This window comes from Erinaceus europaeus, unplaced genomic scaffold, assembly GCF_950295315.1.
Source record: "Erinaceus europaeus unplaced genomic scaffold, mEriEur2.1 scaffold_714, whole genome shotgun sequence".
NCBI classification, from domain to species: domain Eukaryota; kingdom Metazoa; phylum Chordata; class Mammalia; order Eulipotyphla; family Erinaceidae; genus Erinaceus; species Erinaceus europaeus.
In genome coordinates, this window is record NW_026648159.1 from 34,651 (window position 1) to 62,257 (window position 27,607).

Here is a 27,607-nt window from a genome sequence, read left to right on the forward strand (position 1 = left end):
CTTCAGACACGACAGCTGTGTGGGTAACCAGGGAGGAGGGGGGTTCTAGCTTTACAGCTGCCCGCCGTGTCTGCCGGCAGGAAATAAAACAGACTGTAAGCCGGTCGGCTTGACGGTGTGCTTGTTTAGAAGGAAAAAAAAAAAAAGTACTGTTGTCAGCTCTCAGGAAAAAGAGTTTAGCAACCTGCCAGTGGACTGAGTACATGTTGGCCTTGGTGGCAGCGTGACTGAGTGGGTCCTCTTGCATTGTGGTTTTGAGCTGTCCAGAAATCCCAGGAGAAGACGGAGAGTCGGGCGTCGCACCGGGGCTGTGGCCGAGGTGAAGTGTGTGCAGGGGCGTATCTAACTGGGCATCGTCATCCATGGAGGGAGGAGGGAGGGAGGGCAGGTGGAACTCCCAGCTGCATCCGTGGGCTGAGTCAGAGCACCAAGGGGTCGTTTCAGTTGCTGCCCAGCGAGGCATCTACCGGCAGATCGTCATGACATCGGACGGGTGAGTCCCGCAGAGTGCGCAGAGTGCGTGAAGTCACCCCGTAACTGTGGGGAAGCAAGTCTCCTGAAGAGATAAGGGGCCTGCCAAGGAGGAGGAGACCACCCACAGGAAGCTGTGAGCTGCGCCCTGCCGTCACTCTCTAAAGCTCCAGCACTTCTGGCTAATCGGAGGGCAGGCTCCTGGCCAGCAAACAGACTGAGTAGGCAGAGTGCAGGGCTTGCGTGTCGTGTCTGAGGGCCGGCCCATGACCCCCTTGCTCCACAGACTCCAGAACAGAGCCATTCTGGCGCCTTCTTCTCCACCTCCCTCACCCCCCCCCCCAATAAAACAACTGGAAAAATCCTCAGAATATAATCCAAAGTGAATATAGCTTGTTTGAAAGAGGGAAGTTTTATTTTGCCCGTGGATTGTTCTTTATTCCAAAAGCTCCATGAGAACCTTAAAACGGAGCTTTAGCTGCTCAGGAAAAAGCAAAGGCAAGACTGACTAACACAGGGAATGAAGTCGCCTACAGTGGCACGGCGCCAGCCAACTAGAAGGGCCCCGGGGCTGGTCCCCTTCATGGTCATAAATAACCGCAGAGATCCTACACATCCTCACCGCTGCAACCAGAGGGCCCAGTCGTCAGCGGCACTCGCTGACGGTGAGTTGAAGAGGAAGACGCAGGTTCTTCCTGGCCCACCCTAGCGACCTCACCCTCCCCTCAGAATGGGAATGTTGCCGGGACACTCGGCGACTCACCAGGCACCGTGGAGACTGAGCGGACAGGTACCGTGTCTCACACCAAGCCCAGAGAACAGCCACCACCGTGCTCTCCCTTCCCCTCACAGGGTCAAGTCCAAAGCCCTGAGAAAGTGTAAGGAAGCAGGAGACCAAATGGATCAACCAAAGCAGACGTGTGTGTGTGTGTGTGTGTGTGTGTGTGTGTGTGTGTGTCCTTAAAGCAGTCATGAATGAAAGTGGAATGGAGATAGTATTAATATTTAATAAATTGTGTGAGACTTATCAGGGTAGCAGATAATCAGTTTAAACTTTTATTGGATGCTTCATAAAGATAGATATTGACGCACCAGAGCTAAATAGAAGAATTAAGTTAGAGAATTTATGTAGAAACAGAATGGAACAGACATCAAATTCCCAACGAGGAAACTTTGTCTTCCTAGAATTTTAACAAATAAGGAACAGAGGGGCGGGGGATGGATTCAACCACCTGGCAGGCTCACTTGTCAGAAATTCCCGGGTACAGAGGCAACCAGAAGACTGGGAAAAGAGCCAGCAGGCCACGTTTTATATATAAAGTGCTCATACAAGTCAATAAGAGCAGCGCCACAAACTCAGTAAATAGGAAAATTTTAAAGGCGAGTGGGGGATGCCTGCATTCACAGCAGCACAGTTTGTAACAACCAAAACCTGGGAGCAACACAGGTGTCCAACAGCAGGTGAGCGGCTGAGACAGCTGCGGTCTAGACACACAGCGCGATGCTACTCAGCTGGGAAGGGAGACCAGCCAGAGAGAGGGGAGGATGAAGATGGGATGGTCTCACTCAGGGACAGAAGTGGAGACATGAGAACAGAAGGGGAAACTCCAAGCAGGACGTGGACTGGGTTTGCTGTCTTGCCCCAAAGTCAAGGACTCTGCCGGGGGCGGGGGGGGGCTTTTGCAGAAAACTGAGAAATTCTACCCAGCCGTCAACAACTATTGACTGTAAGCCATGAATCCCCCACCCACTCCCCACCCCCAAAATTAAAAGAAGATGGTGATGCTGAGCAGTTGAATCTGGAGTCTCACAGTCTTGCCCGTCAATGTCAAGTCAATAAAAGGGAAGGAGGACAGACCACTCACAGAACTGGAAGACGGGTCTGAGAACAGCCATCGGGAGGATGTCCCCGGTGTGAGGTCCCCTGGCAGATGGCCTGATGGCCGGAGACCAGCCCCCTCCCCCACGGGCCAGGCCCTGGCTCAAGTCCTGTCTCTGGAGGAGTTAGCCACAGTGGCCTTGTCCCTGGTACCGTGCCGTGGGGACCGGTGACCATGGAGCCTCCTTCGCCTGCCAGGCCTCCGCTTGGTATCAGTCACTGCTGCTGTCAGACGGGAGTTGCCGTCAGCCGATGAGAATCTCGTCCCCGATCACGGCTAATCGGCTGCCTGACTGGGAGCGGACACACGTGTGCACCCACTAATGCATGGCGGCGTCAGCCGTGGCAGCCCACTGCCACCTCCTCGGGGCCCCTCCGCGGCCCTCACGGGACCTGAGCCCCCCACCCTGGGGGCGACCGGCCGGATCTGAGCTTGCCCGGGCCAAGCCCCTTCTACTCCGAGCATCTTTGGAGACAGGGAGATGGGGCAGCACAGACCTGACGCTGGCCGGCTGTGTGCACATCCTGGGGGCTCAGCAGACCCAAGGTTAGACTGGGGGGCTCTGCTCTGGGCCGCCCCCCCTCAGCTCCCGCAGCTCCCCTCTGCCGTCCGGCATGGGGTTCCGAGGAGGGGTCAAGCAGAGGCACCTGCTATCCAGGAAGCTTCCAGCCTCTTGGTTCCCAAGGTCAGGGTTTAGGAAAGAGAAAGAACAAGGTTGGGAGGGGGAGAGGAGGAGCCTCAAGGCTTCCCTCACCCAGAAGCTAAAGGCCGCTTCGCCCAGCAACCTGGAGGTGGCGCAGTGCTAGAATCCTGGACTTAGAAGCTGAGTTCCATCCTTGACATCTCCGATGCCAGAGTGATGCTTTAAAGACTGCCTTCCAGATGCAGGCTATTCTCGAACAGAAGGTTGGGATTCATGGCTGAGTTGGAAAGAAAGGTGTTTGTTGGCAGACTTTAGCAAGAACATCACCAGGAAGCAGAGTCTGGGCCAACAGGACAGCTCCCCTGGAGAGCGTTCCTGCTTTGCTGTGTGCAGACCCAGTTCAAGCACGCTGCGGGGAGAGCTTCAAGTTACGGAGTCCGCCACCCGCCCCCACGCGCCCCCAAAAGCATCGTCTCAAAGTGGTGAAGCCGCTGTGCCAACCAGAGAAGGGAGAAGACGACTGGAGGGCGTGTGCATCTGGCCGCATTTCTGAGAGCGAGCGAGCGCCTGTTTGGCCGACACGGAGCTCGCTCACAGAGGTGGGGCTTCAAGTGCAAGAGCCCCTGCGCCTTCAGTCAGGGCCGGTCAGCTTCCCGCCGGATAACAGCCTCCTGATCAGCTCCCATGACCTCCACACACCGGCTAGGCCGTTTACCTGCAGGACCAAGAAGGAGCCGGGCGTCGCCATCCACCGGCTTCAGCAGGGAGGGAGGGATTGCGCCCTGACACAGGAAAAGCGTCTCCATCTTGTGTGACCTGTGGCCAAGTTCCTCCTCCGCCTTTTACTTTTCACCAAACGTTCAGACTGGGGATTCTGAAGATTGAATTTAAACGGTGATAAATTAAAGAGTGCGTCATGATGTGTGTTTTTAAAGGGATTATCTCCAATAATTTCATCTCCGAGGCATGGAGTGCGGCAGATGCCTGCAGGTCTTGGTTTAAAACTGATAGAAATATTTTAAGAAAACTGAAATCATGTCAGTGCTAGAATTTATTTTACCAAGTGCAGATGTAAGACATCAAGTTCTCAGACTGATGGCAGAATTAACAAAAAACACCATCTGGTTCAATAATTATCCAAAAATACCCATATTCTTGGGTTTGTTTAATCCCACTTAGCTCCCAGCTTTATTTTATCTGGGCTTACACACCAGCCAGACTAGGTTGTGCAAAATGGAGACCATTTCCATCTGATCATCTTGAAAACTGTGTTCGCATGAATAATGACTCTTTGAATTGTTACTAAACAAGCAAATTATTTGCGTGTGTCACGTCGGCTATCAAGTTTGCACATGTGACAGTTTCAGCAGCCGTCACGCAGGATGCATGGAGCTTGCAACCATATGTTTCTGCTTGACAAAAAGCTAAAACTCGAGATCAATTTTCAATATGGAATGCACAAATTAACGCTCGAAAACGCACCACAATATGCACGGCCTGGCAAAGTCTGCAGAAATAGCACGTCCGCCGATGTTAACCGATATCTTTGGGTCCGACCTTAAGGTACTCAATCATTTTGATTAAAAGACTGATTTCTCATAAAACCACAGTGTGTTGGAGGCGCGAAGCCAATGACATTTGAGCATTCATATATTTTCATAAACTTTGAACAATGTCAGGGAGACACCTCTTCAATCTCAGCCATACAACAGCAGGGCGCTCCATCTTTCTTTAGCGGGAGACAAGAGCATTTGAATATCAGCATCGGTTATAAATGTGGCAGCTTGCGTGGCGTGCTCCATGTTGATTTTCAGGGCGGGTGGGCATTCTCCCAACCCCTCTGTGCCCCCAGAGTCACCGGGCACCGGGATTTAGGATTGGTGTCTGGGAAGAAAAGGGCCCTTCGAGAGGTTTTCTTGCGGGGAGGGTGTCCCCAGCGTCACCCCCACCCCCCGGGCTCAGATAGAGACGCCCAGTTTTTGTTTTGTCCGTGAGGTACGTGTCCCACAGCGGCCAGGCCTGCGGGTGCGAGGAGTACCCTGGGCCCCCCCTGCGCCTTCTGTCTCCACCAGTTTGGGTGGTACAGCCAGATGGGCCGAGGGGAGGTGCTCTGTGTGACGGAAATCGCCTGACAGCCGCCTGACACAACACAGCAGAGGCAGGGCTGGGTGGGGCTGGGGCAGGAGACAGGTGCCTTCCCTCCCCTCACCTCTTGCTTTCCCTGGCGAGAGACCTTCCTCCATTTCTCCCTCTCTTTCCTCTTTCTCTTTTCCTTGTTAGTTATTTCATGTTGCCTTACAAAGCCATAAGCTGACGGGTATAGTCGCACACCGTTGCCGGCACCAGTTCTGCGTCCCCGTCTCCTGGACTGGAAACTGCAGCGCTTCTTCCAAGGTCAAAGGCATGGGCTGACATGACTGTATTTCTATATCTATGCATTTTTAAATTTGATTTTGGATCTACGAATTTATTATCTACATAGATTTTATTTTATTTTGGGACATCTGAATTACTTTTTATAGTGATTTAGTACTGATTTACGAAATTATGAGATAGCGGGTCTAACTCCACACGGTTCCCACCCCAGAGCTCTGAGTCCCCGTTCCCTCCGTTGGAAACTGCAGTGGTTCTCCCAAGAGCACAGATAGGGGCTGACTGTTATTTTATAAATATCTATATTTACATGTATTTTGCTCATTTTTTTTCCTATAGCCCTGCCTTCTCTTCCTTTGTAAGCCACACCCACACCTGTTACTTCTTCCAAGTGTCCCTCCCTTTTTCCTGTTCTCTCTCCGGGTCCTGATGGAGTTTGGGGTTCAGGGCCCTCTGCTCATCTTCCCCTGACATTTCTCTCCCCTCTGGGAGCCTGGACCCAAATTCTCTATGGGGAGCAGAAGGTGGGAGTTCTGGCTTCTGTCATTGCTTCTCCGCTGGACATGGGTGCTGGCAGGTGGATCCACACCCCCAGCCTGTGTCTGTCTGTCCCTCGTGGGGCAGGGCTCTGGGGAGGGGAGGCTCCAGGACACACGGGTGAGGGCGTCTGCCCAGGGAGGTCAGGGTGGTGTCACGGCGGCGTCTGCAGCTCGGTGGCTGAAAGGCAGTAAGTTAAGAAGCAGGACATTAGACAGAGGACACCGGGACTCTGGAGACCCCAGGAACCACCGCTTCATGCTGCCCCCCCCCCCCAGAGTGTGGCTAAGGGGCCTGGGGCAGCAGTCGAGGGGGGCGGGGGATCTGAGCAGAAGGCTCATGGGGGGGGAGGCATCCCGCATCTGCACCGCGCCATCCACTTGGTCATCGACTGTAATGCCACGTGCCCCCCACCCCCCAGTGAGGGGGCAGAAAAGCTGGCGCCGACAGAGTGGGGGAGTCCATGGGGTGTCCCCTCCCCGGCCATGTCTGCAGAGTCTGGCCATGGAGGCTGGGTCCCCCCGCAACCCTGGCAAAGCCAGCTGGGGAGACAGCTCTGCACTGGAGCGCAGGACCGTCATCCTCAGACCCCTGACCACCTTAAGCCAGAGCAGAGTGGACACACTCCTTCTCCCTCACAGAAACACGTCTCTAGGGAAGATGTGGCTGCCGGCCTGGGGTGTCTGGGGTGTCTGGGGTGCAGCCCCCACTCACAGCTACAGCGTCCCCAGGGTCCTGGCTGTGCCCAGTGATGGGGGAGGGCCGGCAGTGGACAGCAAGGGAGGAAGCCAGGAGCCAGTGGGCAGACTGGGAGAGACGCAGCCTGAGATGGGCCTTGAACCTGGGTTCTTGCACGTTGTAACCTGTGCAACCCAACAGGGTCTCGATGGGGACAGAAGGAGAGCAAGAGAGTGCGCCAGCCCCCAGCTCCACTCCCCCACCCCACCCCCGTTAGTGCCCACCTGTGGGCCAGGGCTGTGATCCGGAACCCGCATGGGCAGAGCTCTCTTCCAGCAGAGCCTCCTCACTGGCCTCACACCTGTGTCTTTACAGAGCAGAAAGGGCAGGTGTGCAGTGTCTGGGCCGACAGAGGACTTGGAAAGGAACCCTCAGACTCACGGTGTAAAGGGGGCCCGGCTCCTGTCACCCCTGGGGGGTTTGCCACCCTCCGTCAGAGGTCAGCCGGACCTCCTGTGGTTCAGGGGTTTGCTGGCCTGAGAGATGGCATCCTCTCACGGAGAGCAGCCCCCTCCCACACCCATGCTATGGCGGCGCCCCCCCCCCCCCCCCCCCCCGCTCTCATCTCTAGCCTGCAAGTCCCCGGTCGAGCTCACTTACAGAGGACTTGAACTTGCTGCGCTGTGAAATGGTGTGAGGGTCCCCGCCCACAGAAAGACTCGCCGCAGCCACTCCAAAGTGTCTCGTGTCCCCAGGCAGCCAGAGCCCGAGGCCGGTCGGCCCCGCACTGCCCAGCTGCCTTCAGCAAACGTGCTGTGGGGGCCAAGCTTTCGGCAGCTCCCCTCACCTGTCTTCCAGAAGAGAGAGGCAGCCCCCATTCTGTAAGGGCACCGCCAGCCTTCAGAGCCTGGTGAAACATCCATCAAAATATTAATGAGACTTTTGTGGTGCTCGTTTGCACCAGACAGATGGAGTTGTGATCTCTCTGAGAGCCCTGACTCATGGAATGGCGTGCCTGTGCCGAGATGCCATTATGAACACAACAGTCGTTGTCAGCAGTTGGTAATTATTGGCATAATTAAACATTTATCAAGAACCAAGCATTTATCATTCATTAAACTTTCATTAAAAATCCATCTTCGCCTGGGCTGGGCTAGCCGGTGATTCCAAGCAAGGACTCCCTCTCTTCTGGCGGGACGGGGACCACTCTCACCAGGAGCGGTGCCACCCTCCCCTCGAGGTGACAGCCAGCACTGCCGTGGTCACCGGCCTCCAGCCCGATCTGGCCCGAGTGCCCAAGCGCCCGCCACCGCAGGGGCCGAGGTGGGGAGCCCGGGGGCGCCTCCTGTGGGGGTCCACAGCCAGGGCAACGTGCTCGGCCCGGCCCTCTGAGAAAACTTGTCACCCAACAGGAACGTCCCCACTTGTTGGGTAGTCTGCCAGCTCCCCCTGGCTTCTGCTTAACCAAGCACCGGTATGCCTGTATAGGGACTGGTTTGATCCCACTCAAAGCTGCGGTCTATTTACATAAATCACTTTTACATTTACATAAAGCACCACCCTCCCTCCAGGGCATTGGTGGTTCAGTGGTAGAATTCTCACCCGCTCTGCCCCCTCTCCTTGTCACACCCTGATTTACACCAGTCACTTTTCTCTCCACCCTCTCTACATCACATCCTGTTCACACCCTACTTGGGAAGTATATATAAGGACAGCATTGTTCGTTTTAGTTTTAGTTTAGTTTAGTTTTAGTTCAGCTCGCCTTAGATTGTGCTGCGTCCTGCGTACAGCTCAACCACGAGTCCCGGGTCGTCTGTCTCCCGTCAGTGAAGCTCTCAGCCCGACACCCGCTCAGCACTCCCTGTGGCCACATTCGCCAGACGTGAGCGCCCCAAACGTGGACTTCCCTGCACGTGGCAGGCCTTGGGGTTTTCCCGGAGAAGGAAGGAGACCGCAAGTTGATTCTGGGCTCTCCCCTCCCACCTGCTCCCACCTTCCTGTCGCCCGCGTCCAGCTGCGGCCTGCAGGGGTCACTCTCTGGCTGACAGACTCGCGTAGGTGACCATCCCTCACCAGGCCACAGGGGAGCAAGCTGCGAGGAGCCCCCCAGTCCAAACATCTCTGTTAACCCTGTCACCTTCTGGGGTCACTCCTCTGTGTATTTGTATGTTTATTTACTTAACGCTATCAGCAGCTTTGTCTTCTAGACTCGGTGCCAGCAGTGTGATTCCATTGCTCCTGGAATGGAATTAAATATTTCACATTAAACAGAGACAGAGCTTGAGAAGGGAGGGGTGATAGGGAGACAGACAGACACCCGCAGCCCTGCTTCACCCCCTCGTAAGACATCCCCCCTGCTGGTGGGGAGCGGGGGCTTCAACCCCTGTCCTTGTGCACGGCAGTCTGTGCGCTCAGCCGGGTGTGCCACCACCCAGCCCCGGTCGTTGATTTACGCCAGCACCTGCCCACAGGCACCAGTGTCCTCACACTCGTGTTCCCACCTCCCTTCCGGTCCCCCCTCCCCCCACAGGCAGAAGGAAGGTCGCCCACCCAGCCCAGCCGTGGCATCAGCCCACGGGCGTCCTGGTCAGCGCCCCCGGAGCTGGGGGGACCAACCCTCCGCGTGTCCTGGGCAGCCAGCCCCCCGGAAGGCTCCCCACAGCTCGCTCGACACAGAGCTGGCTGCCGGCAACGCCCCTACTCGGACGCCCAGGTCCAGATCAGATCTGACTGGCTCTTCAGCCATTTGAGTTTCTGTTTTTCTCTCGGGCAGAGAATCTGCCTTCAGTCCTTCCGTGTCACAAGAATGAATCGTATGTGCTCCCGTCAGTGCAAACAGCAGCCGGAGCCGGGGAACCGAGTGGAAAACAAAGAGACACCCTGTCCCTTTTGGGGATTCCAGAGGTTCAGAGCTATGGGGCTGGCGGTGAGGAGGTGGCAGATAAAAAGAGGCCCAGGCCGCAGAGATCCCCGCGGTCATTTGTTACCACGCCACCTTCCCGGCGTCGGCCGAACCGAGCGGAGACTAATGACTCGGACTGGCGGCGTCCATCTCGGGGGCCGATAGTCCCGCGCCAAGGCGGAGACCCACTCAGCCGTGGAGAGAGCACCCTGCCTCCGCCCCCCTGCCCTGCGCCGTGGGCATGTCCCGCAGGAGACACCCGAGACGCCGTGGCATCCGTTTCTGCCCTCGTAGCGGCCTCATGTGGCACGACAGCCGGTGGCGGAGGAGGTGGCGGCCCTCGGAGCCCTCCAGAACCGGCTCCCACCGCCACGCCTGCCCGCGCCCGGTCTGGCACCGCACCCGGCGTCAAGTCCGGCAGACCGATTCCCTGTGTCCGGCCAAACGCCTCTACCCAGAACTCGCTCTCGGTGTCCTCAGTCCTCGGATCAGCCCCTAAAAACTAGTGAGACACTTCGGTTCTCTTCGCTCTGTGGATCATTTTTCCCAATTAGCCCCGCCAGGGGAATTCATTTGTTCTTTTTCTTTTTTTCTTTTTTTTTTTTTGCCTTCAGGGTTATTGCTGGGGTTCAGTGCCTGCATCATGAATCCACCGCTCCTGGAGGCCATTTTTTTTTTCTCCTTTTGTTGCCCTTGTTGTTTTATTGTTGTAGTTATTATTGTTGTTATTGTCGTTGTTGGATAGGACAGAGAGACATGGAGAGAGGAGGGGAAGACAGAGGGGGAGAGAAAGACAGACACCTGCAGACCTGCTTCACCGCCTGTGAAGCGACTCCACTGCAGGTGGGGAGCCGGGGGCTCGAACCGGGGTCCTTACGCCAGTCCTTGCGCTTTGCGCCACGTGCGCCTAACCCGCTGCCCCACCGCCCGACCCCCTTGTTATTTTTCATAGATACACCTTCACGATCAGAGGCCCGAATCCAGCCAGGCCCCAATTCTTTGGGGCGTACTGTCAGGGGTCTCGGGCAGCGCTGTGCAGAGGGGGGACGATTCAGAGGCCTGGTGATGCATCATGGGGGGGGGGGGCGCGTTACGCTTTGGATCCGGCACTCACTGTGCTGTGTCCTTCTTCACAGCTCTGGGTAAACAGCCTTGCTACTGTCAGCAGGTGAAGTGTAGCCGCAGGCTCTCAGGCGGCGTCCTTGAAGGGATATTCCGCCCACCTGTGTCGGCTGGGACACTCATTGGTCAGGCAACCCGCTGGTGCCAGGAGAGCAAGCAGCGTGGCCAGCCGCCCACTGCCAGGGCCCTTCCCGGCGACGGCTGCGCTGGAGAGGGTGTCACCGGCCATCAGCAGCTCTCGGGTGTCCCGCTGTCGTCACCCCAGTGCCGGCTCCCCCCTGGACCTCAAGGCGCCCCCCTCCCGCCGACCCCCGGTCACGGGAAGAACTGTTACCCGCTATCTACGAAGCCGGGTGGCCTGCTCCTTCCTGTTGGATCTGCTGGGTCGCTAGAGGAGCCAAGAAGTTGTGTTGTTGTTTTTTTAAATATTTATTTATTTATTCCACTTTGTTGTTCTTGTTGTTTTGTTGTTGTTGTTATTGATGTCATTGTTGGATAGGACAGAGAGAAATAGAGGAGGGGAAGATGGGGAGAGAAAGACAGACACCTGCAGACCTGCTTCACCGCCTGTGAAGCGACTCCCCTGCAGTTGGGGAGCCAGGGGGCTCGAACCGGGATCCTTACGCCGGTCCTTGCGCTTTGTGCCGCCACATGCGCTTAACCCACTGCGCTACCACCCAGCTCCCTCTGTTTTTTTTTTTTTTTTTTTACATTTTTCTTTTACTTTTTTTTTTAATTGTATTACCTTTATTTATTTGATAGAGACAGCTAGAAATTGAGAGGAGGAGAGATAGACAGGAAGAAAGAGGTGCAGCCCTGCTTCACCACTCGCAGAGTTTTCCCCCTGCAGGTGGGATCTAGGGGTTTGAACCCGAGTCCTTGTTCCCTGTAACGTGTATTCAACCAGGTGCACCACCGCCCTGCCCCAAAAGAGATTTTTCCTGGAAATAATAGTAGCTGGGCTGGGTGAACTGTTTGAATCCCCGAGTCTGGATTCCACCTCCTGGGAGCAGCGCCCACAGTCAGTGGAGCACCACAGGGGTTGCCTGCCTCAGCCTCTCTCTCTCTCCCTCTCTCTCTCTCTTCCCACGGCCCCAGTTTAGTGTCCTTCCAACCCTCAGATGAGGAAGCTGTGTCAGCCATCACCTGGCCATGGTGATTGGCTTGCCGGGTCGGGGCCAGGTGGTGGCACGCATCTGGCTGAGTGTACACGTTGCCAGGGGCAGGGACCTGGGTTCAAGTTCCTGCTCACCACCTGGTGGGGGGGGCTTCAGAAGCAGTGAAGCAGGTGTGCAGTCTGTCTGTTTCTCTCCTTGCCCCCTCAGTTTCTCTCTGTCCCATCAAGTACGGAAATAAATGCAAGTTGGTTATGGCCAGCGGGACAGAGAGATGCTGGGAGCCGACGGGCACTAAGCCCCCAGCACATCCCCGGTGCCCCATTCCTGACTCAGGAGGTTTCTGCTCCCCCTTGGGGCCCTGGGGCCTGGGTGAGGCGTCACCCTGGAATGGTCTCCAGGCTCTGGCATGAAGGTCATCTCCCTGCGGCTCCCCTTGGGGCCCTGGCACACGTTGGAGCCTCCTCCTGAAACAAAAAGCAAATTCCAGAAAAGGGAGGCGGGCACCACTGGAAACATGTAACAGCTGGAGCCAGAAATGCCGCGGTGCCCCTTCCTGTGAGAGAGTGTCCCCAGGCACCAGGCAGGCGGGCAGGCCCCGTGTCCATCCACCAGGCCTCTCGCACCCCTGCGCGGGTGATGAAGCAGGGCAGAAAGCACCGCAGCCCCCGTTCTCTCTCTCTCTCTCTCTCTCTCTCTCTCTCTCTCTCTCTCTGCGGTTTATGTGGCAGAGAACAGCTGTGATTCAAGCCAGCGGGTGACACGGGGACCAGGCTGCCCTTCCTGCATGGGGCCCCTGCTCGGAGCCCTGCTGTCCACCCATCTGTCCTGCAGACGCTGTAGCTGAATGAGTTGGGGCCCGAGCCCACGCCCAGGATGAGGGGAGTATTCACTGTCTGTCTCTGGAATCTCCGAGCGCTCAGTCTAAACTTTTCAGAAGGAGGGTCGCATCGGCAATTGAATCTTGAACAAAGTGGTTTCAACCAGACTGCAGAGCCTGCACTGCTGACGACGGCGAGTGACTTCGCCAGAGCAGCAGCGGTGCTCAGGCCTGCAGGTCACAGGAGACGACGGCAGAGGTGAACGTGGGCTGACAGATTAGCTGGATGGAGTCTTAACTCGGATCTCCGCACATTAGAGACGCAAGAGCCCCTGCAGTTTACGTGCACTTTAGACGGGAAAGCTTTAACCCCGCGATCCACGGGAGCAAAGCGGAAACCAGTGAGCGCCGTGTTTTATTTATCCGCCGACCTGCTGGCTGGTCCCAGAAGTCTCCATGCTCTTTGAGGGCCGCCGGCTCTGGCCACTTCGAGCCCCCTGAGGAAGCAAGCGGCTTCCGGCTCCCTCCCTCACGAACAGCATGGCTGTTCCCTGGCAGGATGGAGCCGAGGCATCAATCAGTCCATCTGGGCAAAATCACAAGCTGACTCCGATATTGCTAAATATTTATACTGTCAAATGCACACAGACATCCAGATGAAAGCAGGCATTCATTAGAATTCTCCGGCTTGTCAGTTTAAAGATGCAGATTAGAGCAAAACCTCCCACTCTGGTACCGAGCGCTCAGGAAAAGTCTATATTTAGCTATCGGAGCAATAAATATCATCAGATTGCCTCATTTAGGTAAATAGAGAATAAATATTGTCAAGATGATCTCGAGATCATGTAAACAGATCCCTGTGCGAGTCTGCGTCTTGGGGGAGCTGGGGGTGAGCCCTTCTGCCTCACTGCCTCCCCTCCTCTTTTGGGGGGGAGCGGGCAACAGTACAGAGACCCAGCCTTGGGACAGAGGACGGAGCGAGACCAAGAGATACCTCGGGGCCTGTGTCTCTTTCTCAGCCACGAAGGTGACTTCAGGCTCCCAGGATCAGGACTGGGCGGTGCTGCCCACGGCCGGGCCCACAGTCACGTCCTTCGCAGGGCCGCCAGAGCCAGTGACTCGCTTGAGGAGCGCCCCGGGCCGCCCCGCGGGGCTTCACGAGGACGGAGCAGCCCCCCCAGCAGTCCTCTGGGACAGAGTCCGGCCCCGCTTGGGGGGGCCGGGAGGCGCTCACAGCCGCTCACCGCTAATTGATCATCTGAGAAGTTCGACTCCATGGGAATTTTAACTGATGTCAAAAGTTTTTCAGTTAATTGCGCGCAATGATTTTTTTTGAGATTAATAATTAACATCTCTCTTTTATAACTAAATACCCATAATTAATCAGCAAATCATAACGCAGAGACTAATTAACTTCAGGCTCCAATCTGAACAGAAAATCCATATCCCCTCTCCAACATCATTAATTACCAGAGTAATCAAAGTTCTCCCTCGTGGGCTCAGACAGCCGGCTCTGCGGGTCCTCTCAGCTGCACAGCGAGTGCAGGGGAGGCTGGGAGGGGACCCCCCCAGACCCCCGGCGGCCCAAGTCAGGCTGGCAGGGTTCCCTGGACCATGTACTGGCTCTGGGGGTGTGTGCGGGGCAGGGGTGTGGTGGGGGGGGGCGGACAGCCATCTCAGGCGCTCCCCAGGGGCGGGACTCCAGCAGCCTGTCTCCTCCCAGAATGCCTCAGTCACAAGCCAGAGTCTTCCCCCAACCTTGCCTCCAAGCAGAAAGGGTCCCCTCAGCCCTGCTCAGGTGGAAGCCTTGGACCAGCAGCCCGAGGGTGCCGAGGGAGAGGCGCCCCACCCCCAGAGGGCCGCCAGGACAGAGGGTGGGTCGGCGCGCCCTGGGGACCCACCTGTCAGGGCTCCGTGGTGGCGTCATCTGGTTTGGGCTCCATGTAGCCCCATCCCTGTGTGTGGCAGCTGTGGGAAACCCTCAGCAATTTCCCCATCAGGCAAAGTCGTGATGAATAGGGCTGTTGACTTGGGCAGATATCTGGGGGTATGTGGTGGCAATCAGGAACTCGCAGCATCCCAACTAATGGGTTATGATCAGAAATGGCTCCTAATAGCCAGCTAGAGCCATCTGAATATGAAGATTTCTATAATTTTGTTGTCAGCTGGTGATGTACTCTAGTGCTAATTATTTGGAACAATTATGTTTTCCTAATAACAAAGGAAGAAGCAGTGAATTAAGCAGGCTTACCTTCAGGACTGTAGAACACTTTACATGCACTTGCCATTAAGAAATAACTTTTCTCCCCCTTTTTTCCTTGCGTCTCGGAGCCCTAATTATTGAAGAGGCCTGTCTTTTGAAAATCCACGCTCACCACTTCTTTTGAACCTGCTGCATGTGTCAGGTTGCAGGGATGATTCAGTAACTAGCATTTTCTCCGTCTTGGGTTTATGCCTGCACCTCCCATAGGCTGCTTGCTTCAGTCACTTACCCAGAAACCATAATTAGTGCGGTAATTAACGTGCGGGTCCCTCAAAGGGAGACTGCTGGAATCAGCGGCGCTGCCGCTCACTCTTCCTGATGCGCCAAGGAGGAGAGAGCGGGGCTGCGCCGTCCTACCCGCACCTTGCCGCGGGGTGGTGCGGGGCCCGGCCCAGGAGCCCGGCTCTGGGCAAGTCATGGTCCGCATGCACTCACGCACACACGCACGCACGCACGGCTTCCGCGATCCCGCTCGGTGCTGTCCTCCACGCGCAGCTGCCGGGTCACTTGTGTGCAGGGTTCTTTCTCCTTGATTTGCAGACCAGGAAGCTGGGCGGCCAGCGCATTGCCTCGGTCAGTTTCTGAGTCACACTGGCAAGATCCCTTTCTCCTTCCCCTCCCTTCATTTCTTTCTTTTGTTTTAAATTTTACTTATCTTGGATAAAGACAGAGATAAATTGAGAAGGAGCAAGGAGACAGGGAGACACCTGTAGCCCTGCTTCACCGCCCATGAAGCTTCCTCCCTGCAGGTGGGGAGGGGGTTGAGCCAGCGCTCTCAGACAGTGGCACCACCACCCTGCCCGCCCGCCTGCCTGCCTTCCACCCCCCTCCTTTTCTCCCTCCCTTCTCTTCTTCCATTCCTCCTCTTATTTTTTTTTTTTTCAATTTATTTATTTTTTTTACCAGAGCACTCACTGCTCAGCTCTGGCTTATGGTGGTGCAGGGGATTGAACACGGGACTTTGGAGCCTCAGGCGTGAGAGCCTCTTTACAGAACCATTCTGCTGTCTACCCCTGCCCCTCCTCCTTTTATTTTAAATCCACTATGCTGCCGTTCTTTCCTGGCAGCTGATTTCAGGTGATGGGTGGTTATTTCAGTTGATCCAAGTCACAGCTTCAAAATCATCTTCCTGAAACAGCGGCTGAACTCTGGAAACCTGGGGGCCCGCTCTTCCGTGCGCTCAGGAACCAGGTCCATCACGGGCCCAGCCGCGGGCAGGGCAGTGCAGACAGCTGGAGCTGGCGGGCGCCTCACAGGGCTGTGAGGAGGTTGAGGCGCCGAGCCTTTGACTTCCTGGAAACAGAGGCTCTGTCCTCACACCCTGCGGGCCATAGGCCTCTGCTCCCCAGACCCCAGGCTGCCTTCTCTTCTCCCCGGCAGGAGCTTAGGCTCTGTGCTGCTTCACACTCTCAAGCTCGGGCCACGGCAGGCCAAGCACGTGGCACTAGGTGTTGTGACCAGACGGGACGTGGGTAGGACATAGTCAGGCCCCTCTCAGAACCTCTCTTCAGGGGCGTAAACAACATAATGGTTCTGCAAAGAGACTCTCCTGCCCGAGACTCCAAAGTCTCATTCAGTCCCCAGCACCACCATCAGCCAGAGCTGAGCAGGTCTCAGAGATTGTTTATAAGAATAAACAATCTCTCTTCAACCAAGCACTCCTTGGCTGACTGCCGGTGTTCAGTGAGCACAGAGTGATAAGGGCTTCTCAGCAAAATAAGAAATAAAAATGAGGAGCAGAAGGTGGGAGTTCTGGCTTCTGTCATGGCTTCTCCGCTGGACATGGGTGTTGGCAGGTGGATCCACACCCCCCAGCCTGTGTCTGTCTGTCCCCAGTGGGGCAGGGCTCTGGGGAGGGGAGGCTCCGGGACACACGGATGAGGTTGTCTGCCCAGGGAGGTCAGGATGGTGTCATGGTGGCGTCTGAAACTTGGTGGCTGAGGCTTAATGAGTCTCTGAAGACATCCTAGTTGTATTTTGTTGAGTTTTCTGAACACCCTGGGCTGTTTTTTTTTTTTAATGATCTTTATTTGCTTGATAGAGACGACCAGATACCGAGAGTTAAAGAGAAGAGAGAGATACCTGCAGGCCTGCTTCACCACTCTTGAAGCTTCCCCCCTGCAGGTGGGGGCTTGAACCTCCTGGGTCCTTGTGCCCTGTAACGCATGCGCTCAACAGGTGGCCCTCACCTTGCGCTTTTTTCCAGGGTGCTGAGCTGGGGGACCAGGGCTGAAAGTCCTCCCCACACACTCCCCTCACTGAGAGGTGCCCCAGGCTCTCACAAAGGGGGTGTCCAAGTGGACCCCTCAGGACACGTGTCTGAATTCACAGATACCGCCACCCCTCATCCCTCCCTCCTGCAGTGGAGGAGCCAGAAGGCCCGTTAATTCAAGCTACCTCGCACCTACCTCGCACCCCGGCCTCCTTCATCTCTTAACGCTGAAGATGCCAGATGAGCCCGCACAGCCCGCACCCTGAGAGGCCGCTCGGGAGAGGACTGCCGTCCGGTGCCCCAAGAGGTCAAGGAGGGCACCTCGTCATCCCCACGTGACCCTTCCCACATGTGTATCCCCCAAAGGAGTGGGGCTGGGTCCTGACCGGGCTTTGGCTGCGGGGGCTTGTCATCTTGTGTGGGTTGGGTGGGGTGGAGACGTCCCCCTCAGGTGGGTCTCGGGGCCCCACAGAGCGCGGGGGTGTGGCTGGCCGCCTGGAAAAAAAAAGAGTGGACGCGCTGGACTCTCAAGCGTGGGGTCCTGAGTTCAATCCCCGGCAGCACATATGCCAGAGTGATGTCTGGTTCTTTCTCTCGCTCCTCCTACTTTCTCATTAATAAATAAATGAAATCTTTTTTTAAAAAAATGAATGTATCACATGGCAGTCATCATTATGGACCTGCCTGTTCAACTCTGGGCCGTCGCTGTAGGGAAAGTGATGTGCTCCCAGCTTGGAAGGTTCCTGTGGGTTAGATTGCGTGAATCCTCTATCTCTGTATTTCCTTTTTTTTTTCTTCAATCGTTGTGGTTATTATTGTTGTTGTTATTGATACCGTTGCTGTTAGGACAGAGAGAAATGGAGAGAGACAGAGACGGGGAGAGAAAGACAGACACCTGCAGAACCTGCTTCACCGCCTGAGAAGCGACTCCCCTGCAGGTGGAGAGCCGGGGGGCTCGAACCCGGGATCCTTGAGCCGGTCCTTGTGCTTTGCGCGCCCCACCCCAGATTGCGTGAATCCTAATCTGTCACTTTCCCTGGGTTCACCCGAGAAACTTGTAAACCGGGTGGCTTAAAATACGACGCCGACTCATTAGCATAGTCTGTGAACATGGCTCCGTCTTAAGAGACACCCAGGGGGTTTCTCGAGCACGGCTACGAACACACCTCAGCACGGGAGCACAGACCCGTGGCCTCGGCCTCGGCCCAGTGGGTGGTTCTCCCGCACCCCAGATTTCTCAGCAAAGCACCTCAATTTTCCGAGACACGACCATGAGCCGGCATCTCCCCAGCTCCCCCCGCCTGCCGGAACATCAGACCTCTGCATGCAGACAGGTCGAGGGGCTCTGCTCTCCTCAGTCAGGGCTGCAGCCTGGAGGCGGCACTGCCGGGGGACACTGGCCGTCCCCCGGCCGGGCCCACGCCTCCTCGGGCCATCTTTATATGCCGGGTGGTGTGTGAAATGCACGTGTGCCCCCAGAGCTGCCAGCCACCTCTGACGCTGGCGCGGGGACACCTCATGCCGTCACCAGCCTCAGCCCCTCAGACCCCAAGAGTTTTTATGGCGGGGCCGAAGTGAAGTGGCCGGTGTGGCATAGGGGAGTTCCGTCACTGGGCTGGCCCCCCGTCCCTTGTCCCGTGTCCCGCGGAGTCACATGCCGGTGGCCGCAGCCACTATTGGGTAAATACATCATTTTCTGGAACACTGATTGTTCTATAAACCCAGCGGAGGATTATGCTCGATGATCAAACCATTTAGATTGTGTGTAAGGCACAGAAAATGCCATATTCAGGATGGTACTAAAAGTGCCACTGGTGTGTTTTATGGGTGTCATTATAGGGGGAACTTCTCTCTGTAGGCCCTGTTTACAGCAAAATTTTTTAGCCCGTAATGACATTTTTCATTCACAATGTCTATCTTCCAGAGAGGGGCCCTTGTTTTATTTGCTTCATTTGGGTGGAGCGCACGGGAGTCTATGCGTTTTAATTAAACGTGAGCTTAACTAAAGCCTCAGGTATTGGGGGGGGGGGTGACAGTGACAAGGTCCACAGACAGGGCACCCACTTAGGGCTCCCTGGGTGGGTCCTGGTGGGCGGGGAAACAGGACACCCTGGGATTCGACCCCGGCTAGAGGCCACTCCCCTCAGCCCCGGGCCCGAGGAGCTGGAGGCTGGGCTCTGTTCCCAGGCCCCCCACCCACCCAGATGTCACACTGGGTGCTCCCAGACCAGCCAAGTCCTCTGCCTTCCAAGCAGAGGCTGGGGTGGGGTGGGGGGGCTGAGGACACCTCCGTGTTCATTCACTCACTCACTCATTCAGGGCGGGGTGGGAGACTCTCGGGCGGGCAGGGGGGTCTTTTTCAGTCTGACTGAGGCCGTTCCATTTTATAGGAGCTATTTCTCAGAGCAGCACTGACAGCCCTCCAGGTTATTAAACTGCTGAATCAAAAGACGGGCCCACCACGTCTTTATGAACTGGGGGGTGGGGGCTCAGCCTCCCAGCTCACTCGGCAGTCCCGTGCCCATAGCTTCTCCTGCAGGAGGCCCCCAGTGCTCCTCTGTGCCCGGCCGACCCCTGGGCGGAGGGAGGCCGCCTTTACGTTTATCTCTTCACGTTCCTCCCCCTCTCTCCGTTTGTCACCCAGCACCGGGAGGAGTGGGGGGGACAGGTCAGAGGTCAGTGCACTCTGGCCCTTGGGAATAGCGAGGGACAGCCCAACAGACACCCTGGAGACAGACCTGCAGGTCCTGTCTGTGGGGACAGCTGGGAGCGTGCAGGAGAAGCGGGCAGGTGCACACAGGTGTGGGAAAACTGGACAGGTGCGGGAGAATCGGGCAGGTGCGCACAGGTGTGGGAGAACTGGACGGGTGCAGGAGAATCAGCCACAGGTGCGCACAGGTGTGGGAGAACTGGACAGGTGCGGGAGAATCGGCCACAGGTGCGCACAGGTATGGGAGAACTGGACAGGTGCAGGAGAATCGGCCACAGGTGCGCACAGGTATGGGAGAACTGGACAGGTGCGGGAGAATCAGGCAGATGTGAACAGGTGCGGGAGAACTGGACAGGTGCGGGAGAATCGGCCACAGGTGCGCACAGGTGTGGGAGAACTGGACAGGTGCGGGAGAATCGGGCAGGTGCACACAGGTGTGGGAGAACTGGACAGGTGCGGGAGAATCGGCCACAGGTGCGCACAGGTGTGGGAGAACTGGACAGGTGCAGGAGAATCGGGCAGGTGCACACAGGTGTGGGAGAACTGGACAGGTGCGGGAGAATCGGCCACAGGTGCGCACAGGTGTGGGAGAACTGGACAGGTGCGGGAGAATCGGGCAGGTGCACACAGGTGTGGGAGAACTGGACAGGTGCGGGAGAATCGGGCAGGTGCACACAGGTGCGGGAGAACTGGACAGGTGCGGGAGAATCGGCCACAGGTGTGGGCCAGGGGCAAGTCTATAGGCGTATGGGAGCAGGAGACGCAGGCAGGGTGGCAGCCCTCCTGCCCCACCTCTAAGAACACAGAATAAGCACTGTCCCTGGCGGTGGCTGGGCAGGGCTTGTGGGCACAGCTGGGTTTGGGCCCAGGAGAAACGGGGGCTCTTCAGGCTGGAGGCAGGGGTCAGGTGTGCTCATGGCCTGGGGGAGGGGGCCAGTGCTCACACCTTCCCCAACCTTCCAACGCCCCCTCTGCAGGCATCGTGTCCAAATCATGAGTGTCAGGAGAGGAGCAGGCGCCCCTGGGGGGGAGAGGCCAGGTGTACCTGGGGGGAGGGGACAGGTGTACCTGGCAGGGAAGGGGGCAGGCACTCCTGGGAGGGAGGGGACAGGTGTACCTGGCGGGGAAGGGGGCAGGTGTACCTGGCGGGGAAGGGGGCAGGTGTACCTGGCCGGGAGGGGGCAGGCGCCCCTGGGTGGGAGGGGACAGGTGTACCTGGCCAGGAGGGGGCAGGCACTCCGGGGGGGGCAGGTGTACCTGGGGGGAGGGGACAGGTGTACCTGGGAGGGAGGGGACAGGTGTACCTGGCGGGGAAGGGGGCAGGTGTACCTGGGAGGGAGGGGACAGGTGTACCTGGCCGGGAGGGGGCAGGCGCCCCTGGGTGGGAGGGGACAGGTGTACCTGGCCCGGAGGGGGCAGGTGTACCTGGGGGGAAGGGGACAGGTGTACCTGGCGGGGAAGGGGGCAGGTGTACCTGGCCGGGAGGGGGCAGGCGCCCCTGGGTGGGAGGGGACAGGTGTACCTGGCCGGGAGGGGGCAGGCACTCCTGGGGGGGCAGGTGTACCTGGGGGGAGGGGACAGGTGTACCTGGGAGGGAGGGGACAGGTGTACCTGGCGGGGAAGGGGGCAGGTGTACCTGGGGGGAGGGGGCAGGTGGCCCTGGCGGGTGGGGCTCCCTGGCCTTGCTCATGTCCCTCCCCTGTCTCCGCAGGCATCGTGTCCAAGTCGTACGAGTGCCGGCTCAAGGGCCAGGGCGCGGCCTTCGTGGAGACCGACAGCGCGTTCACCGGGGCTGCGGCGGCGGCGGCGGCGGCGGGGGGCGCGGGCCGGCGGGGGCCGCGGGGCGCGGGGCGGCGCGGGGAAGCGCTGCCGCAGCTCATCATCGTGCAGGGCTGCGAGGCCGAGCTGGCGCTGGACGCCGTGGAGGGCCTGGCGCTGGCCGGGCAGGGCCCGCGGGTGCTGCACCTGACGGAGGGCGGCCACCTGCTGGCCGCAGACCCCCCGGCGCCCGACCCCGCGCCCCCCGACGCCCCCGCGCAGCTGCTGCTGCTGGAGCCCGCGGCCCCCGGCCCCGCGCCCGGCCCCGATGCCGCCTCCGCACTGGACGCCCTGCTCTGCGCCGTGTCCGAGCTGGGCGCCGACGACCGCACACCCAAGGATGTGCTGCTGCAGCTGCCGCCCCCCGGACCCCCCGAGCCGCCCGAGGCCCCCGAGGCCCGCGCCCAGGCCGCGCTGCGCAAGGTGGTGCAGGGGGTGCTGCAGCTGGCCGTGTGCGAGCCGGGCCCGCTGGCCAAGGACGCCGTCACCCAGCTCATCCTGGACGGCGACGCGCAGATCATCATGCAGGAGGCGGCGGGCGCGGGGCCGGACCCGGGGGAGCCCGGGGCGCGAGCGGAGGTGTCCCAGCTGGTGGTGTCCGAGGAGCTGGTGCAGGCCGTGGTGCAGGAGGCCGCCGGGGCCTTCCCCGAGGGTGCCACCCACTACATCGTCACCCAGCTGCCGCCGGGCGCCCACGACGGCCCCGCCAACTTCTCCCCCGACCTGCTGCACCAGGCTGCCGGCCCCGGGTCTGAGCCACTCGCCAGCATGGTCATCTACACGCAGGACGGCGCCGCCACCCTCATCCAGAGCCACAGGGATGGCGCCGAGCTGCAGGAAGCCTGAAGGGGACGGCAGTGGGGACATGGGAGTCCAGCCCCAGGGGACACATGGGGAGTCCAGCCCCAGGGGACACGGGGAGTCCAGCCCCAGGGGATGCACGGGCAGTCCAGCCCCAGGGGACACGGGGAGTCCATCCCCAGAGGACACAGGGAGTCCAGCCCCAGGGGACACATGGGGAGTCCAGCCCCAGGGGACACATGGGCAGTCCAGCCCCAGGGGACACACAGGGAGTCCAGCCCCAGGGGACACACAGGGAGTCCAGCCCCAGAGGACACAAGGGGAGTCCAGCCCCAGGGGACACACGGGGAGTCCAGCCCCAGGGGACACAGGGAGTCCAGCCCTGGGGGACACACAGGGACTCACAGAGATGCTCAGCCCCAGTAGGGGCCTGTCCCTGGGGCCCCGGCTCAGCCCGGCAAGGTGACATGGACCGCCCCGCCGGAGAGGGACAGGAGGTGCCTGGGACTTGGCCCCTTCCAGGCTTCTGAGGACAAGGACTCCCACCCGGGGCTGCCCCTCCCCACAGCGGTTCCCTCCCCCTGCGGGAAGGCGGGTCTGAGGACACAGTTGCTCCGTGGGTCCTGCCTGTGCTGAGCAGTGCCCTGCCCCCACCGGGCAGTCAGCCCCCATGTTTTCATTTGTTTCTTCTTTCTTTCTTTTCTGAGGGGGTGCAGAGTGGCCGAGCCCCCAGACCAGAGGAAGCCCGGGGGCTGTGTGGGCAGCGACTCCCCCCACAGACGCACCTGGAAGCCAGGGTCCCTGCGCCTATGTGGCCCCGTATGAAATGCGCCCTGGGTGCAGGACCTCCTGGCAGGGGGAGGGAGGTCACGTGGAAGGAGGGTGTTCCCAGCCCCTCCTCAGTGCACCCGCACCCCGGGGCGGGGCAGCCTTCCTTCCAGCCACCATTTCTGGCTGCTCCCTCCCACTTCTCCCTTTTCTGGGATTGTACCCCCGACGCCCCCAGACGCCAAGGTTGTTCTGTTCCTTTGTTCTTTGAAATAAACTGAGCGCAGAGGCTGTGGCTGGTGGCTTCTTGCTGGCTGTGGGCAGGGCCGTGGGGGCAGGTGGCTCTGTGGCCAGGCCCAGCAGCCTCACCCCTGCAGGCAGGACCCTGGGCTGGATGGGGGTGGTGGAAGTGACCTCCCCATAGCCCCTCCCCAAGTATAGCACCTGCAGGCGAGAGACCCCGGGGGCCCCATCACCATGCATGTGCCAGAGATGCGGGGGGTCCTCTCCTGGGGAGGAGTCAGAAATGTGTAAATAAAACAGACCCAACTCCCACCCAAAAACAGCAGGAAGGGGGCCGGAGAAGGCCCACCCGGCAGAGCGCACGGATGACCTTGCATGGGGGGGGGCCTCGGGTGCGAGCCCCGTGTACAGGGGGCTTCAAGAGTGTGGAGCCGTGCTCTGCTGTTGCTGTCTCTCCTCTTCACTCCATCTCTCTCTCTCTCTCTCTCTCTCATCTTGTATCTTAGGGGGAAAAAAAAACGGTCTGCTGAGTGCAGAGGAATTATGTCGACACAGCCCCAGTGATCACCACGGTGGCAAAGAAATAAGCGAGGAGGACGGCTAGGGTGTGCCAGCTACGGGGCTCCGGGGGCTGCCACCTGCCCCGAGCCGTCCCTTTCCCCGCTCCTTGGTCTTCCGCTAGCCAGCGGTTTTCTCTCTGTTTGTTTCTTCACTTTATTTCATTTATTTATTTTTGACAGGACAGAGAGAAATTTAGAGGGAGGGGAGACAGAAAGACCCCTGCAGCCCTGCTTCAGCGCGTGGGGAGCGGGCGCCTGAACCTTGCACATGCCGATGTGTGTGTGTGTGTGTGTGTGTGTGTGTGTGTGTGTGTACACGCGCTCAGCCGGGCGTGCCACCCTCTGGCCCCTGAACTTTATTGCCATTACTTTATCTTGGGGGAAGCGTGTGGCCCACAGAGACAGCAGAGCAGCTTCAGAGAGAGGCGGTGAGGGGTCAGGTTCACACCGAGAGTCAGCTGCACCGGCCAGGGGCCGCCCAGGTGAGAATGCGCCTGTGTCCGTGGGGGAGGAGGGGCCTCCCCACCGGGACCAGACAACACGCAGTCGTGGTCTCAGCCCGTGGGCGGGAGTCGGAGGAGAAGCCTGCCCTGGAGCACGGTCATAAGGACCTGGGTTCGAGCCCCCTCTCCCCACCTGCAGGGAGGAAGCTTCACGAGTGGTGAAGCAGTTCTGCAGGTGTCTATCTGTCTGTCCGCCCCTCCTTGCACTCAGGATAGTATAGTGTGCATCTCCCCAGCCCCTGTCCGTGACCTCCTCGGGACAGGGAGTGCAGCTGAGGACACTTCCCTGGGCAGCCTGGGCGACCCTGTCACCATGCAGACGTCCCTTCCCCCTGCTCCCTCCTGGCCCATCATCCAGCGGGAGGGAGAGAGTCAGCTGGGGTCACCAGAGGCATCCCCCACACCTGTGAGAACAGCCACCACCAGAAAGACTGGAGCAGGGGACCGGGCAGTGGTTCACACACTTGAGCACACACATCACCATGCGGAAGGACCCAGGTTCAAGCCCCTGGTGCCCACTTGCAGGGGGAAAGCTTCACGAGCAGTGACACAAGTCTCTGACTCTCCAGCTGTATCTCCCACTCCCCTCTCCATTTCTCTCTGGTTTGTTTAATTAAAAGAATAGAAAGAATGGGAGTCGGGCGGTAGCACAACAGGTTAAGCGCATGTGGCGCAAAGCGCAAGGACTGGTGTAAGGATCCCGGTTCGAGCCCCCGGCTCCTCCACCTACAGGGGAGTCGCTTCCCAGGCGGTGAAGCAGGTCTGCAAGTGTCTGTCTCTCTCCCCCTCTCTGTCTTTCCCTCCTCTCTCCATTTCTCTCTGTCCTATCCAACAACGACTACAACAATAAAACAACAAGGGCAACAAAAGAGAAAAATTTAAAAAAAAATTTTTTTAATGAAAGAGTAGAAAGAAAAATGTGGGGGAGAATCATCACCAAGAGCAATGACTGACAGCAAAAGCAAGAGAAAGACTGTAACAGGAAGTGCTGGCGACGTGAGGTAGGGCTGCTCATGGCCCTCAGGTGAGCCCCTGGGGAACAGTGTGGGAAGCCCTCCATTCTCTGCAGTTGCTGGGTACCAACCCTCCTTCAAAACTCTAGACAGGACTGCAGGAATCCGGCCAGAAGGGTCCTGAGCTGGGGACACTGCAGCGTGCCGGTGTGAAAGGATCCAGAAAAGTCCTGGGCAAGATGGCCCTCCTGTGTGACCCTGCCAGGCTCCAGCACATGAGCCCTGATGGGAGACTGGAGGTGTCTTTTCTGGATCCCCTGAACCACCCTATTGAGAAAGCCTCCTGTGCACGCGCGCGCCTGTGTGTGAGTGTGTGTGTGTGTGAGAGTGTGTGTGTGTGTGGTGGGTGTGTAAGAGTGTATGCATGTGTGAGTGTGTGTGTGTGTGGTGGGTGTGTGAGTGTGTGTGTGTGTGGTGGGTGTGTGAGAGTGTGAGTGTGTGTGCGAGAGTGTGGTGTGAGTGTGTGTGTGGTGGGTGTGTGAGTGAGAGTGAGTTTGAGTGTGTGTGTGAGTGGTGGGTGTGTGTGTGTGTGAGAGTGTGTGGTGGGTGTGTGAGTGAGTGTGAGTTTGAGTGTGTGTGTGTGGTGGGTGTGTGAGTGAGAGTGTGTGTGGGTGTGTGTGAGTGTGTGGTGGGTGTGTGTGTGAGTGTGTGGTAGGTGTGTGTGTGGTGTGTGTGTGTGGTAGGTGTGTGTGTGGGTGTGGTGGGTGTGTGGTGTGTGTGTGAGTGTGTGTGGTGTGTGAGAGTGTGTGTGTGAGAGTGTGTGTGTGTGAGAGTGAGTGTGTGTGTGTGTGAGAGTGAGTGTGAGTGTGGTGGGTGTGTGTGTGTGAGTGTGTGTGTGAGAGTGTGAGTTTGAGTGTGTGTGTGTGGTGTGTGTGTGTGTGGTGGGTGGATGTGTGTAAGAGTGTGGTGTGTGTGTGAGAGTGTGTGTGTGGTGGGTGTGTGAGTGAGAGTGTATGTGGGTGTGTGTGTGGTGTGTGAGTGTGTGGTAGGTGTGGGTGTGGTGGGTGTGTGGTGTGTGTGAGTGTGTGTGGGGGGGTGTGGTGAGTGTGTGGTGTGAGAGTGTGTGGTGTGTGTGAGTATGTGGTGTGTGTGAGAGAGAGTTTATGTGTGTGAGTGTGTGTATGTGTGTGTGAGAGAGTGTGTGTGTGTATGTGTGAGAGTGTGTATGTATGTGTGTGTGTGAGAGAGAGTATATGTGTGTGAGTGTGTGTATGTGTGTGTGAGAGAGTGTGTGTGTGTATGTGTGTGTGAGAGTGTGTATGTATGTGTGTGTGTGTGTGTGTGTGAGAGAGAGTGTGTGTGTGTGAGAGTGTGCGTGTGTGGTGTGAGTGTGTGTGTGGTGTGAGTGTATGTGTGTGTGGTGTGTGTGAGTATGTGGTGTGTGTGTGAGAGAGTGTGTGTGTATGTGTGTGAGAGTGTGTGCGTGTGCATGTGTGTCTGTAGGCTCCCCACTTAACAGGTGGGTCTGAGTGGCTCAAGGGAGGCCACAGCGAGCCCCACGCCATCCTGGGTCTCATTCAGCTGTGACCCCACATGAACCACAAGTAGGTTTTTGCTTGTTTTGGGGTTTTGTGGGGGGTGTTTTGCCTCCAGGGTTATCATTCGTGCTTGGTGCCAGCACTACAAATCCACTGCTCCTAGAGGCCTTTTATTCCCCCATTTTATTGGGTAGGACAAAGAGAAATTGAGAGAGGTGGGGAAGATAGGCAGAGAGAAAGAGAGATACCTGCAGGCCTGCTTCATCACTTGTAAAACTGCCCCCCCAAGGTGGGGGCTCAAACCGGGATCCTTGCCTGGGTTCCTGTGCTTTGCACTATGTGCGCTTAACCTGGTGCGCCACTGCCCAGCCCACACAAACCAGAAGATGTTACTGAGTAAGAACAGGAAGAGAAAAGAGCCCGGCAGCATGTTGAGAGAAGCTTCTAAGGCTGTGCTTATATAACAATGCAGGTTTCTGACTTTATATATTAAAGAAAAAGGCAGACTCCTATCATAGGGAAATAATCAGAGAGAAACAGCAACTGTGCTATAAACTATTATTTCCCCAATAAAGTGACTTGGGGAAGGAAAGAAAGAAAATAATAAAATATTCCAAGAAAGGGAAAATAGATGTTACTTACAAAGTATCTCTCAGAGGCTAGATGAGTCTATCAAAAAACAGAAAAACCTCTCAGA

General features: G+C 57.7%; 1 protein-coding gene across 1 annotated transcript in view; it reads left to right on the forward strand.

Annotated features, from left to right (window-relative positions):
• The window catches only part of LOC132536644 (zinc finger protein 407-like), a gene marked incomplete at its 5' end in the record, with an annotated part of 55,511 nt that extends 32,107 nt beyond the window's left edge, over positions 1-23,404 (forward strand). Inside the window, one exon of the mRNA XM_060184779.1 lies at positions 21,438-23,404. Coding sequence (XP_060040762.1) covers positions 21,438-22,390 — 953 coding nt within the window. The remainder of the gene's footprint in view (positions 1-21,437) is intronic.
• Between the last annotated feature and the right edge of the window lie 4,203 nt (positions 23,405-27,607).